The sequence below is a fragment of the Labeo rohita genome, chromosome 5, assembly GCF_022985175.1.
Source record: "Labeo rohita strain BAU-BD-2019 chromosome 5, IGBB_LRoh.1.0, whole genome shotgun sequence".
NCBI lineage: Eukaryota > Metazoa > Chordata > Actinopteri > Cypriniformes > Cyprinidae > Labeo > Labeo rohita.
The window spans coordinates 33,786,492-33,802,417 of NC_066873.1; the positions used below are offsets into that span (position 1 = coordinate 33,786,492).

The following is a 15,926-nucleotide window of genomic DNA, read 5'->3' on the forward strand; positions in this document are numbered from 1 at the left end:
CTGGCTTTTTATAGTGCATGCCAGGACAGTACATTTAGGTAGACATACGGTTGCACTACACTTCCCAAAATGCACAGAGCACGGAAACGCCGCCAGCCGCTCCAGCAGCGCTCAATGAACAAAGTGAATCACAGCGGTGAGCTCCTGCAGCGCTACGCGAGGACAGAGCACATCACTGCACGCCCGGGCGGAAAAGATGGAAAAATAAGGCGAGTATCGCTAATGTTTCAATCTCTGTGTATTATTCCCTCTTTGACTGTGAATGCACGTGAGTGTACAAGCAGAAACAGCTGTTTGCGTGTGAAGGTTATCTGTATTTCAGTGAAGCGGTTGCGAGCTGGTTAGCGTCTGGGCTAGCGCGTTCATTCGCAGTGATGGTGTCCAGCTGGGGACACTGTGTGCAGTCGTTTGATAGCTGAAGTTCTTTTTGGTGCTAATATCATTTGCAGTGCAATAATTATTGAGATTGGTCTAAGGGGTGTAGTTCTTTGGACTGTATGCTATCTGTATGTGTTTCTCCTTTGTTAATGATGTACATACAGTGAGTGTTCAGGCCCGTTGGCTGCAGTCAGCTTTTGTTTTGATTGTAGGTTGAACCCAGCATAACTTCACTCACGTTATGTGTTGCATTACAAGACTCATTAAGGTTGCAACCCTTTAATTTCATCCATTTCGTTTTCGTATTGTTGTAGCTTGTAGGTTAGCCTGTCTTAACGCATTTTATTCGAATTATTTCCACCTAAATGAGCAAAATGTAATTTACTCATCTCCTAGCCCGTGACGAACTGCATGATAGTACATTTTATTCTTGTTGTAACCACTGGGGAAACAACAGTGCAAATAATGTTTAATTGCTCTAAAGTAACACATAAGATATGATATGTGATCCTGGACCACAAAAGCAGTCATGAGGGTGTGTTTTTTTTTTTTTTTTTTTTTTTTTTTTTAAATTGAGATTTATACATTGTCTGAAAGCTAAATAAATAAGCTTTCCATTGATGTATGGTTTGTTGGAATATAACAATAATTGGCCATGATACAACTTTTGAAAATCTGGAATCTGAGGGTGCAAAAACCTACATATTGAGAAAATTGTCTTTAAAGTTGTCAAAATGAAGTTCTTAGCAATGGTTTTTACTAATCAAAAAGTTTTGATATATTTACAGTAGGGAATTTACACAAAATCTTCATGGAACATTATCTTTACTTAATAATAACCTAATGTTTTTTGGCATAAAAGAAAAGTCGATAATTTTGACCCGTACAATGTATTGTTTGCTATTGCTACAAATATACCCAGGCTACTTATGATTAGTTTTGTGGTCCAGGGACACACATATGGTGTTGTTTTACAAATATAATTGTGGGGGGGACAGCGAGAGGGGGGCAGGATCAGGAAAGGTCCTCGAGCCAGGATTCGAACTCGGGACGCCCGTAGTGCAACGGCACTGTAAGTCGGCGCACTTGCACACTAGGCTATCCGTACCAATGTGTTTTATCACTTGTCCAGCCCCATTGAAACACACCTGAACAAGCTAATTAAAGTCTTACTAGTCATACTAGAAACTTGCAGGCAAATGTGTTGAGGCAATTTGGAACTCAGGGCTGCATGTGAAAACCTAGGCAGCTGACTTGTTGCCTCGCTGCCTTATCCGGCAATGGTTTCGCAGGTAGGGGTTGGGCACGAAGGCACCTCGTGAAACTGATTTCGGACATCCTCCTGAGGCAGCATAACAATTTAATGATCTACAACAACATAGAATGAGCTTTGGTCATGCTTAAGTGAATATTTAATTACAATAATACTAATGTCTTGTTATAAATAATATCATAAGTGCAAAAAGTTGGCCAAAAATATACATTAACACACTGACCACCAAATGCAACTTTCAGATGCCATCTTTATTTTTTTGCTCAACCATCATGGAATGGAACGCACAGGATTGTGGGATAACAAAGGAAAGGCAGCGAAGGATACATCTATGTTGCCTCCAAAAATCAGATGAAGGTATCTCAGTAGGCTGGAAGTGAAGCTATCATTGTATTCAAATGTGCCTTGATACCTTTTGACCTTAAAATTTGTCCACCGAAGGCAGCATTTTCCAGTTTTCGAATGCAGCCCGGGACTGAGTTTGGACACCCATGTAATAGACCCTTTAAATATTTTTATTTACCAAATATAGTAGTTAATTTTGAAATTGGTTTGGTTTTACTTGTTTCTTTGTATGGAGCTTTGACGCAGACTTAATCTTTCACAGGGACAATTTTTGATTAAACCAGTTTGGCAGTGCCTGTTTAGAAAATGTTTCCAATATAAAAATGCTTACATCAAACCAAGACAGCCTGCATTTTCGCTCGAATTCGACAATACTAAAACAGTTCAGCAACTTAAACTAAATTTTGGTAACAAGTGTTACTGGCTTAAATCAGCTGGAACGTTCTAATATGCTTTGAGCAGCAAGACTGAGTGCGTTAAAGCATGGTAACTGTTTTATGACAAGAAAACACAAAACTGCATATTGTCTTCAGTTTCTGAGCTCTTTTCCTTGCCTGTATATAGTATGCATTGTCAATAACATGTATGAATGAATTTCTCAGTAGGTATGTTAAACCATATCCCAATAAGGAATGTTTGCTGTAACTTCACAGCTCAGAAGTCAGAGTTTTATTTTTGCACCCAGGACGAACCCAGAAAGAGCTGTGCAAATGGGCATCTCAAACATAGATGTACAGATACAACTTTCAGTGACTGAATAAATTATTATAAATGTTTCTTAATAAATATTTACCTAGTCCTGTTTTTTCTTATTTTGACTGTTTCTAATGATGTGTCTTAATTTCTGTTTCTCTCACAGGTATAACATGTCTGATAAACACAGTCCCTATCCATTCCAGCCTGCCTCTCAGGGTGGAGTAATTACTACAGACATGCTCCATTAGCCACAGTCATCTGTGTCACCATGGAGACCGCCACAGGAAGTGAGGTTGTTGGTGCAATAGGGGGTCCACAGTCAGACTCCGTTTCCCATGACACCACTCAACCTCAGTCCCCCCCGTCTGTGAAAACACGGAAGACGGCCTTCAGGTTTTTTGGTGGTCGGAAGAGCATCTGTGTTCTGCCTAGCTTTTTCGGTGGCCGTGGCAGAAGTCAAAGAAAGGGGTCATCAAAAACAGGTGTTACGAAGAGCCAAACATATGATGGGGTGAGCAGAGCATGCTGGGAAGATTTGGGCAGAGGAAGCAGTGAAGCGGCCTCAGGGGACTTTGAGTTTTGCACCTCCAGTGACCCTCAGAAATCACAGGAGGGTCATGGGAAGTCTCAGTCTCTACCACGACAGCGCAGAGGTCTCCGAGGTCTTTTCAGCAGCATTAGGAGACACAGGAAAAACAAAAATGTTGAACTAGAAAAACGCGAGGCACTTGAAATGTCTTCAAACTTCCATGCCGAAACAGTGCCTGGTGCCCTGTCGAGCGTCAGTGACCGTAGCGATAACAATGGCGACAGTCAGGGCGATGAGTTGGTGCCAGATGTGCCTAATCAAACCGCAGGCAGTGAATGTGAACTGCCATTGGCTGCCACTGAATGTACGAAAGATGTAACGCTAGTGCCTGAGAAAAGGAGGAGCAGAGTGGAGGTGGATAAGTGGAAGAGAGCAAAAGAAGAAGAGAACAAGGGAGAGGAGAAGCAAAACGCGAGACGGGAAGGACTGACGACATATCATCAACCCTTGAGTGCCGAGTCAGAACTAGACCGTTTGGCTGAGCAGAATGTGGGTGTTCCCGACGGGGAGCCTCCTGCTGTATCCTGCTCTTCTGAAAACTTAGTCTTCGGTGATGTTTCATCACTGAAAAGCTTTGATTCGCTGACAGGTTGCGGAGATATCATCGCAGACCAAGATGATGTCAGTGTCGCCGAGAGCTCAGTGTCCGCTGAGAGAGGCAGCCGAAATGCAGGAAAGCGAAGCTCGTGTTTTGTCACGTATCAAGGTGGAGGGGAAGAGATGGCCACGCCCGATGAGATAGACGCAGATTACTTGCAGAGCTTGTGGGAATCTGAAACTAGTAATGAAGTCTGCTACGTCCCCTCAGACGGAGGCTCGGATAGCCCTTCTCTCACTCCCGATCAGCAAATCAGCTCCATCCGTGCCACCTCCACCAGCAGCCCATTGGGAATTACAGAAACGGCCCTCACTCCCGTTGACCTCCTAAGCCCGCAGAGCGATCGGCAAGAGTCGGTTCCCAACAGTGATGAGGGATACTATGACTCCACTACACCAGGTATGGAAGAGGAGAGTAGAGAACGTCCACACCAGGAAAGGCTTCCACGGGACAGTTATAGTGGTGATGCCCTTTATGAACTTTTTGAGCCTGACGATCGTCTACTCAGCCCTGCTCTTCCTCCCAAGGATGGCCACCCATTTGTTGGTGCAGCCCTGCAGGGTGATAAGAGTCAAGCAAACCCTCTGTATGCCTTGGCATCCTCTGCCTTAGAGACAGGAACCATGGAGACGGAGGAGGAGCGTCTGAGCAAGATCCAGCATGCCCTTCTGTGCTGTGAGCTCCAGAATCTCAGAAGCCCATCCAAAGATCAGCATCTGTTCCATGCCGACTGCTTCTACGAGGATTCGAGCCTTCCCGCAGGCAACGGTAAAATGGTTTTGGAAGAAGTTATCAGTCAGTGCTATCCCCAGTCACCACCGAGATCCCAAGCTTTAAAAGAGCCAGTGCCTCTCAGCAGGGGGCAGGTCCAGGGGACGCCATTGTTTGGACCCCATGCCGATTCTGGGTTTAGTCTGCAAGTCACAGAGACAACCAGGCGCCAGCCTCAATCTGAGGATCAGAGCCTGATACTACCCACCAGAGCCTGCAGCCAATCCCAAGAAGAGCTGATGGTCTGTTTCTCCCAAGCGCTTGTAGATTTCACAAAGAACACCCGGCTTTACCGCAACTCAACTGAGAGTCTTGATGGCTCAGAGTCAAGTTCTCCTTTCGGGCCGAGTTTGAGTGCCCTGCCCGCCATTGTCACATTTGATGTGGTCGACATGGAGAATGAGGGTGAATGTGAGCAGCAGACTGAGCTTGTTGAAGAGGAGGAAGAGTTAGCGTCTCCTTACGAACCCTTCGAGGATGATGGGTGTTATCTTCAGCAAGATGCCTTTGCTGAGTGTGACCAACGTACTTTCGATGCCTACGAACAAAGTCTATTGCTGAGTAACGCTTGGGGCATTGCGAGCCTTCCTCGCCACCTTAGCTTGGGTCGACCTTGTCCTCCTGTCCCCGCCCCATTAGCACTAAACCGTCGCAGTCGCTCTCTTGACACGGACAGTCTGGAGTTTCAGACAAGTGAGATTTACACATCCATCACCACTTATGACTCAAAGGGGGCTGCGTTTTCGCAGCGTAGGACTGCTGATTGTAGCGATATAGCATTACCGCGACAACCCTGCAGGGTTACCGTTGATAGTTGGAGGCGGGACTATGGGCGGGGTTTTGACTCCTCCAGCTCTTCTCAGCAAGAACCGAAGATGCCACATGTGGGCCAATCAACTGTAAGACCTTCACACCTCCCCCTAAAGAACAACTGCCGCAATCGTAACCTCCTCAGTGCCGCTAGAGCCGACGGTGACGGGGAGATTTTATTGGGCGGAGGTGATGCGCTCTATCCCTGTAGTTACCCCCCTACAGGCGTGCAGTGGAAGAATCGACCTGTCGGGGTCACTCAGGGTGTGCCCCATCTTCGCTCTGAGCAGTTGGCGGACCATCGAGAAATTCCAATGAAGAACCGGAGGGGGGAACTCGAGGGTGGCTTCACTCCTGCACCACCCTAATTATAAACAACGTGTTTCTCTCAATAATACAAATAGACAAGTCTCGTCACCAAAGACGATGCTGGATGTTTACTGACACTCTTGAATTGTATCACACTTACACACACTGTAGTTGCTGTTACTGCCGGATAAGCTATTGTATTCTTTTGTGACGTACTGTGTAGTTTTTTGAGCTATGTTTTAGTTTCTGTGAGTTTAAGAGGACGTGTATTTGTACCTGTATTTGTTACAGCATTACTCAGCAGGTGCTGTCTATATATATAGATGCCATATTGCTTCGCATTTATGTAGCCAGGTGTTGCTATTGAAATTGATCCATTTTGTTTGGATGTTTTGAATATGTTTTAAGTACATACAAGACCACAATGCTATAAATGACTTATTTTAGCATAAGAATGAAAACCTTCATTAGCACATTGAAACCAATATCATCTTAGAACTTTGTTCTTACTTTTTTAATAGAACACTTTTTTTGAATTTGAAAATATGCTGTGTGTTTCAAGGTTTTAATGTTTACATCTTGGAACGTTTTAAACGTCTTGTTTAGCTAGTCACACATTTGTTTTATATGGTAATTTTTGGCATAGCACACGCTACATTCATAGTACAAATGCCTAAATCAGTGGCATTTTGGCCAACATCCCTTATACACTTCTGTACATTGTTTACTGAAGACTTACGGATCCGAGAGTAGAATCTGGTTTATTTCCTTTTTTGCTGCTAAACAGTATGTGATTGTTTGGGATTACATAATGTATTGTATTAACTGTATGGGTATCTGCATATTTGAGTATTCTCTGCATACATTCAAGTCAGATCTGGCCTGAAGTCTTCAGTAAATATAGTTGATAATCAAAGGGTACTATCTTGAATCATTTGTGACAGAATGTCAGTAAAGCCTTTAATGACGTTATGTGATTGTTCTGTGCTGTTGTACTACAGTCACGATCATCTACCCTCATCAGAATGCCAAAGTCAGCTTAATGCACTTACCATTTTTAACCAGTGCTTATGTTCAGCTCTTAAGAATGAATCAGCCTTTGTGTTTCCCTGCAGATGAATCTAGTGCTGTTCTATAATTAATGTTTTGTTCATTTTTCATGCATTTGGTACATTTGTGAGATAGAAAATGATTGTCCATACCCCATTTTTTTTTAGTCAGAAAACCAAAATCATTTTTTCTGTTTTGTATTTTAATACACAAGGATGTACATACACAGACTAAGAATGTTAGAACATCTTCATAAAACTTGACATTCATTAGCCTCAATGTTGTCATTTTCAAAAGGTTTAAACATGTCCACCACATTACACCCTTGACACAATCTCTCTCCACACAGGAATCAAAAATGACTGGAAATAAACCCTTGAGACATCACTACAAGTTTGTGAATGTTTTTAGTACCATCCGAAGTGCTGTAGTTTGCTATAGCAGTTGATTTGTTAGTAGTATAGCTTTATATCCTTATTTGCCTTGTTGCATGCAGTATCAGTAAACTCTCAAATAGTTTTGAGCATGCTTAAATGGAGGGAAATACATATTTGGGTTTTCTTTTTTGTACTAGTGTTGGAATCAAATCTGGTAAATTGAACTCTTTTTGACCTATTAAGACTAATATCAGTTGTAATTACAAAAATGAGGAATGGAAAGTTATAACTTTACCCAATCTGTGTGAGAACTCATCATGTGTGTAATTTGCTTGTGTAGAGAAACAGTAATTGGGCAAATGTATTGCACTTATAGGTGAAACAGCATTGGTGCCTTATTTTCTGAGATATTAACCATCGCCTGATTAGCAGTGCTGATGCTGTATTTGATTGACAGGTGGTCTCTGTTCTAAAGTCAAGGAGGCTCCAGTTGTCATGGAAACTGGTTGAAGCTGTCGTGCACGTCTTACCGTTATGAGCTGAGGGAAACAAAATAAATGTAGGCAATTCGTGACTGACAGCAATTGATGTGTCATATTGTCTTTCCCAGCCTCCCCTCTCACTTTTCTGTTTTTTCTATACGTGTCAGTATGTGCATTATAAATACAAGAGAATGAATCAGCGATCACTTGAGCATCACAGCAAGTTTTGGCTCCCTCTACTGGTTAGGTTGTGTCTAACCGGTATGTTTTGAATCTAAAGGAAACACTTTGTGCTGATGTCATAGTAAATAGTTTTAATAATTATTTGACACTATCAAACATCTACTTTTTTCCTTCCGTCCGCCTCATAACGGAAAGATGCTTTACATTAACATTCTCTGGTGTTTCTAGTCAACGCACAGCTTGAGCCTGCGCACATATTTAAAAAGTTTCAGTTTAATTTATTCAGTCGATCTTTTATCCAATTTTAACATGGATTTCTATGGAGAACCGAACACAAAGCATCCTAACGGAAGTTAGAATCCATAATGGCGGCGCTCATCATTTCCACTCATGAAAAAGGTAAATAAAGAGCGCTTAATTATATCTAAACAATCTGAATGTTAAATTAATCTTAAATTTATCCGTCTGCGGGCCTTGCTATGTATACATCATCAAAAGTTAGTGTATTTGCACACTGTGTTCAAAACCTCTCAACCAAGTTTGTTAATGTCTTCCATTTTACCCTGTCACTCAGTTTATTCTGTACAAAATTGACCAGATTAACGCATTTACATTTATTTAGTATTTGCTTTTACACAAAGCGACTTAGATTCATGAAAGAACCTTTATAAAAATCTTAATATTTAAAAACTGTTAAAAGATATTTTATTAAAAGGTTTGCACTTACATCATGATTTGGTCATTTACCCAGATGCACGGCCATATTGGCGATACTCGGATATAAACAACAGCATGGATTAGACGGTTAATGTACTACTGAATATGTTGCTTTGCTAATTTATGCTTATAAATTACGCTTACGCTTATGTCTAAACCTCAGAAAAAATGTGTGGAGGCTGCTAAATCACATAGAGAAGGACTTAATAAGAAGAAAGGGGTGCAATATTTTGACAAGCTAAAATTAATAGGTGGTAAAGATACATGCTAGCAGTATTAATTAAGATATTAGCCTAATATTTCACCTACCTGACCAGAAATGATAAGAACAAACACAAATGTTGTCAAGATTCTTGCCCTGGAAATCCTGGTTCAGTTTGGCCAAACACAAACACCTTTGGTTCCAATTTTTTTGCACTCTTCTCCTTGATTTGTTATAAATTTTGGCAGTCTATAATGCTTCAAATGTTTTTCCTGGTTTGACCGATTAGTGCAGCCCAAAACATGACAATAACTGATTATTTTCAGCAGCAATAATCAGCCAAATATGCGAGTTTCGTTCATTTCAGTGGCACTGTATACGTTCCGTGCCGCCAATATGGCCGACTGATGACGTGTGTTGTGAAAACTCTATACGTAACAGTCTTCCAAACAAGATGTAATATATTTCGTGTGCTAGTCCACCACTCCTTTAGGGGGCACTCTCACCATAACACACAGCTAAAACAACAGGACTTCACTGATATTGTGTGTAATTCTGGTGATTAAAGAACGTACAAGCTTAACCATGCAGGTGAGTAACAGTGCACAACTTGCTGATGTAGATTTATGGAAACAACACCATTTGAAGCACACAAATTAACTATAGATGAGCTTGTCTGTTTACTTCCTCTGTGCTGACCTCAGCCAATCAGCATGCAGCATTCCATCGCATCACTGCAGGATGCACACCCAGGGTTGCTATGCAACGGCAATATTTTATTACGAAGGGTAAAACCACATTATTCAGAGTTTGTTTATTGCTCTCTCTGCACTTTGAAATGGTTTTCTCGACTCTGCTGAGAGGGGAACGACTGTCATGTTGACATTATCATCTGTTTGTCTGAATCGAAACAGATGGCTGGTTTACTGAACTCGTGTTACAAGTGCACACATTGTAAGGTTGTTTAAAGAAAGGTGTATTCCACAAGATCCACACTAGTTTTGGCCTACAACCAGAACCGTACAGTGGCCAGATTTCAGTATGACCTATTTCTACGTGGTTTGTGTGAGCATGTTGATGATTCCTCCATTGGCACGGAGCTGTGTGATGAGTCTCTTTCTCAGGAGAAAGTATATTACATAAGCCTTCAGTCTCTTTCTCTCACTCCCTTAACAACCTTGGCATTCATCCCAGATGTCATACACACACATGGGAGTATTGGAGAGTTTGTATAGACAAGCTTGTACTGGTGTTATTTTTGCGCGATTAATAACAAGGTTTTGGACATGGTGCCAGTATCATGTTTTTGGACAATAGTACTATTATGGTAACACCATGGTATTGTTTGAAGTACTTTGGAGCCATGTGAATAAGCAGTGTATGATTATGGAGATCATTTAGTACTATTACATAAATCAAAGTGCCATTGTACTACTGATGTACCATTTGTGTACTGCTTTATTTTTTTTATATCTAATATTTAATGTTTTTTCCCACTTTATATTAGGTGGCCTTAACTACTAATTACAAAGTAAATATTGTGTTCATATTGTATTGCACAACACTTTTGCTGCAATTGAGGTGGGATACGAGTAAGTTTAGGGACAGGTTTGGTGGTATGGGTATGTGTAATTTGTGTGTGATGGGTTATAAATGTAATTACAGATGTAATTTCATTCAGGCATTTTTAAAATATACGAACAATGTACAAACGTATGTACACAATAAGCGCATTGTATCAAATGATTAAACATTGTATCAATAGTTATTTAAACATAACTACATAGTAGCTAAGGCCACCTAATATTAAGTGGAACCCATTTTAATAGTAATTTAATAGTCATTTTTAGATTTTAGGTTTAAGCTAAAATTTTACTACTTTTTTAAAACAACTTGGAGAACCAAGTAAATAAGCAGTGTATAAATATGGAAATCATTTTACTACAGAATCTCATTTGTCTACTAATTTGCACTATGTTTGAAAAGTAATTTGAGTTTTAAACAGTAAATTGTTGCTAATTGTTAAATATTTGGTTTAAGATAAAATTTGTATCATATTTTTAGACAACATGTGAATAAACAGTGTATGGATATGGTGCAGTTGTACAGCAGAAGTTCATTTTGTGTAGTGTTTAATAGTAATTTAATAGTATTTTTAGATTTTCGATTTAAGCTATCATTTTAACAGTATTTTTAGAAATTTTTTTAGAAAAGAATCCTGTAAATAAGCGATGCACGAATATGGAGATCATTTAGTGCCATTATACATTACATCAAAGTACCTGTATTTTAAAATTTTGTATTTTAAATTTAAAATTAATTCTGGATTCTTAATAGCAATTTTAATAGTATTTTTTAGATTATATATATATATTTTAGTATTTTTAGAAATATAAAAGAAGTAAAAATCACTAATTATTCATACCTGTGTAAATGTCATTAGCCTGGAGCTCAAGACTTCAAAACCTCCTTTTATCTACAGATATAGAGCAGGACGTCACTTATATATTCCACATAATAATAGCAAGTATAGCACCATGTTTTATTTATGAAACTTTGAGCTCTCTTCTCAGCTGATTTATTCATGACACACACATATGCCACAAAAACACTATTCTAAATAGTGCCTTGGGAACGAGGTAAAGCTTATGAGGACTATATGTGTGTGTGTATATATACATATATATATATAAAAGATGCCTAAAGGTTAAAACTGCATGAGCTGGAGAGGACATATTGTCTCCAAAAGCTTTTATATACACGTACACACCCACTCCCTCACTCTTATACACACACATATGCCCCAAAACATTGAGTCCATTAGTGACATCCCAACTCACACACTGTCCTGCCATGGTTTAAAGCTATGAATACACTGTTACGTATGCAAGAGCTACATCACAGAAAACCTCGGGACACACAGAGGGAAGTCTGGGGGGAGGGGGATCTTGTGATCCCCAGAATGCTTGTTACATCATCTCTCCTGCTTCATTACATAATGTAACGAAAATATATATATGTGAAAGTCAGCTAAACAGCACCACTGGATTGGTGTTTGTTGTGTCTTTTTGTCGTTTTCTGTCTCAGGAGAGAAATGAGATTAGTTCTTTCTTGCAGGGTTCATTTCCCTTCTAATTATTTTAAAAACGGTGATGGAGACAGTGATTGAATAGTTGTTTTGGCATTTCAAATTCTACAACAAGGAATTTACATGGAAAGTTTACACAGTGTGTGAAGTAACAAACATCATCTGAGCCTGTACTAAACAGACACTTTTATGCATAATGACTGTATTTAAGGCATATACTTATATCAGTGTGTGACTGATTCCTGGGAATCAAACCCATGTATGACCTTATTGTTAGTTTATTAATGCTTATATAATTACGCAACCTTTATGACCTCATATTGACAGACTACATGGAATATTAAAAAAAGCATTTTAGTTAACTATAATTATTTAAAAACTTAAAAATGAAATGTTGCAAACATAATTTAGTAAAGTTATAATTTATGTTAAGCAACATAAGACTGCACAGTCATCTAATAACTAAACTATCTACCACTACTGTTCAAAAGTTTGGGGTCAGTAAGATTTTTTTTTGAAGAAATTAACACTTAATCAGCAAGGGTGCATTAATTTGATCAAAAATGACAGTAAAGGCTTTGAAAACTCTATTAATCAGTGTTCCCTGAAAAAATTGATCACATTTTCCTCAGTTAAGCGTCACAACAGTATGTAACATTAATAATAGGAAGTGTTTCTTGAGGACCAAATCAGCATATTAAAATTATTTATAGGGAATAATGTGACACCGAAGACTGCTGAAAATAATTCAGCTTTGCCAACACATGAATAAATTACATTTGAAAATACACTGAAAGTCAACAGTTTTTGGACAGTAAGATTTATTTTAATTTTAATTTAATTTTATTTATTTCTTATTTTAGGGAAAGAAATTATAGAAATGAATACTTTTATTAAGTAAGGATGCTTTAAATTGACGCTGACATTTATAATGTTACAAAAGATTTCTATTTCAGATAAATGCTGTGCTTCTGAACTTTCTGTTCATCAGAGAAATCTGAAAAATTCTACTCTGCTGTTTTCAACATAATAATAATGAATAAATGTTTTTTGAGCAGCAAATCAGAATATTAGAATGATTTCTGAAGGATCATGTGACTGGAGTAATGATGCTAAAAATTCAGCGTTGAAATCCCAGGAATAAATTCATTTTAAAATATATTCAAACAGAAAAGCGTTATTTTAAATAGTAAAAATATTTCTAAACTTTACTGTTTATGCTGTACTTTCGATCAGATAAATGCAGACTTGGTGAGTAGAAGAGACTTCTTTAAAAACATTAAAAATCTTAATGTCAAAAAAAATGTTTTACTGGTAGTGTATGTAAAATAGATACTTTAAACTTTAATAATATTTCACAATATTTCTGTTTAACTGCAGTTTTGTAAGCTAGGTGAGCATGAGAGACCTGACCCCGAACTTTTAAACAGTCACTCCTGTGTATATTCATGGCCATCAAGATCATCCTATAGAAATGAATCGTTAATTCAAACATCACATTAGCTTCTCGTCTCTTCTCATGTCTGTGTACGTGTCTGTTGTCTATGTGATTTCAAACACACACTGTATATAATTATGCCTGATGGCAGAGGGTAATCTGCTACAGCACATCTCCTCTCACCCATGAGATCAATGTTTTCAGTATCATATTACATTAAGCCTCCCTATGATGGTTAAATAATAATAAACTATTTAAAAATGAATGGTGTCCCTTTAAAAAAATATCAAATGATGGAAATCAGAGAAAGCAGTACAGGACTGTACTTGTCTGCATGTTGCATAATTAAACACATCTGAAGTGCTGAGATTCATATTCAAAAAAACACCTGCATGTTGAATGTATTCTGATTTGGCCAAAAATAAACATAGCTCTATTCAGTCATATTCCATTGAAGTGTTTGTTAACAACAAATTAGTTTACTTTAAAAAAGCATGGAAACTGATCTAACAAAAAATAAATCATAGGGGTGAAATATGATAACTTGATTAAAACGGTAACACTTTACAATAAGGTTCCATTAGTTAATGGAATGAACAATACATTTATTACAGTATTTATTAATCTTTAATGTTAATGTTAGTTAATGAAAATACAGTCTGTCCTTGTTAGTCAATGTTAATTCAGTGCATTAACTAATGCACAATCTGTGATTGTATTTGTAATAATGCATTAGTAAAAGTTGAAATTAAAAGATAAGTTCAATTCCAGAACAAAAATTTACAGATAATGTACTCACCCCCTTGCCATCCAAGGTGTTCATGTCTTTCTTTCTTCAGTCGTAAAGAAATTATGTTTTTTGAGGAAAACAGTTTAGAATTTCTCTCCATATAGTGGACTTTTATGGTGCCCCCAAATTTGAACTTCCAAAATGCAGTTTAAATGCAGCTTCAAAGGGCTGTAAACGAAGAATAAGGGTCTTATCTATAGAAACGATCGGCTACTTTCTTTAAAAAAATTACAGTTTATATACTTTTTAAGCCCAAACGCTTGTCTTATCTAGCTCTGTGTGAGCTGTTTTTTTTTTTTTTTCGGTCATGACAGTTAGGGTACGTCTAAAAACTCCCGCCTCGTTTTTCCTCCAAATTCAAAATCGTCTTACATCGCTGTTTTTACCTTTTTTTTTCTAAAGGGTGTTTGATCTTCTTTTGCATGTTCACTTTGTAAACTCTGGGTAGGTACTTCTGCAGCGATGTAGGACGATTTCGAAGTTGGAGGAGAACATGAAATGGGAGTTTTTAGACATACCCTAACTGTAATGACAGAAAAAATGGCCGAGTTCACACAGAGCTGGACAAGACAAGCATTTGAGGTTAAAAAGTATATAAATTGTAGTTAAAAAATAAAAAAAAACTGGATAAGACCGTTTTTCCTCATCTGGGATCATTTAGAGCCCTTTGAAGCTGCATTTAAACTGTATTTTGGAAGTTCAAATTTGGGGACAACATAGAAGCCCACTATATGGAGAGAAATTCTAAACTGTTTTCCTCAAAAAACATAATTTTTTTACGACTAAAGAAAGAAAGACATGAACACCTTGGATGACAAGGGAGTGAGTACATTATCTAAAAAAAAATTTCTGGAATTGAGCTAACCCTGTGAACTAAGATTAATAAATGCTGTAGAAGTATTGTTCATTCTTAGTTTGTGTTAACTAAAGTATTCAGCGTTAACTATTGAACCTTATTGTAAAGTGTTACTGTTAAAGCTGGTATATCAAATATTAAGCTAAAGTTAAGTCATCAAATTTAAGTTGAGAGTTAGTAGTTTTTACAGTAGTTAGGATTGTTTTGCATGTGATGTTTTGAGATGGGAAGATCATATTGGAAGCTTTTTAGCGCTCGCTCTATCTTACGCATGTCCCTGGACACATTGCAGGGGTTGTATGTTTTGTCAGGCTGTGTTAAATAGATATATAGATGCTGCCTGCTTGCCTCTCTGAATGATGTAAAACAGCATGTAGTTTTGTCCCTGTTTTTTCTTTGTTTTTGCTTATTGGACATTTTCTTTTCTGCACTGAGATGATGATGATGTGAGTTCCCAAAAGCCAGTAGTTCAGCATTATTTTGTATCCTTTTTTCCTTTTGATTATGTAATGTTTGTAGCCTCCTCAATAGCAGAGTGAAGCACCCCTTCTTTTGACTGATGGTTGGCTCCTGAGTGTGTGTGTGTGTGTGTGTGTGTATGTATGTGTATATGTGTGTGCAGTGTGCACAAGCACCGCCCATACTTCAGCTCTATTCATAGAGAGAGAGAGAGAGAGAGAGAGAGAGAGAGAGACGCAGACTCCCACCTCGCCGTGAGAACAGAACAGTCTCTAACCGGACGTGCGTTTCTCTTCCATACACCGCGCGTTGCTCACGGGGCGCGGATACAGGGTTGCAGCTGGCGTCGGGGGCTCGAACCTGCGGAAAGGACACGGATCCAGGACCGGGACTGACCCTGAGGATGATGAAGGTGAGGCTGACTGTGATGCTCCCGTGAGCGCCATTCCTCTGGCTTACCGACGGATACGGAAAAAAGGAGGTTGGGGGGAGAGGAGGTGGTGGTGGTGGCGAGG

General features: G+C 38.8%; 2 protein-coding genes across 3 annotated transcripts in view; both read left to right on the forward strand.

Moving 5' to 3' along the window:
* The first annotated feature begins 81 nt into the window (after positions 1 to 81).
* amer1 (APC membrane recruitment protein 1) lies at positions 82 to 7,206 on the forward strand. Its single transcript, XM_051110906.1, has 2 exons — positions 82 to 209; positions 2,856 to 7,206. The coding sequence occupies exon 2, from the start codon at positions 2,961 to 2,963 to the stop codon at positions 5,826 to 5,828; it is 2,868 nt and encodes a 955-aa protein (XP_050966863.1). The 5' UTR covers positions 82 to 209; positions 2,856 to 2,960; the 3' UTR covers positions 5,829 to 7,206.
* Positions 7,207 to 15,652: 8,446 nt separating this feature from the next.
* arhgef9a (Cdc42 guanine nucleotide exchange factor (GEF) 9a) overlaps positions 15,653 to 15,926 on the forward strand; it is a 38,003-nt gene continuing 37,729 nt past the window's right edge. For both annotated transcript variants that reach the window (XM_051109248.1, XM_051109249.1), the window contains exon 1: positions 15,653 to 15,823. In XM_051109248.1, the coding sequence (XP_050965205.1) occupies positions 15,815 to 15,823 (9 nt within the window). In that variant the 5' untranslated portion in view covers positions 15,653 to 15,814. The remainder of the gene's footprint in view (positions 15,824 to 15,926) is intronic.

What these genes read in the sequence shown, in the direction of transcription:
- amer1 (XM_051110906.1), top strand. Translation starts at nt 2,961, where the DNA reads ATGGAGACCGCCACAGGAAGTGAGGTTGTTGGTGCAATAGGGGGTCCA.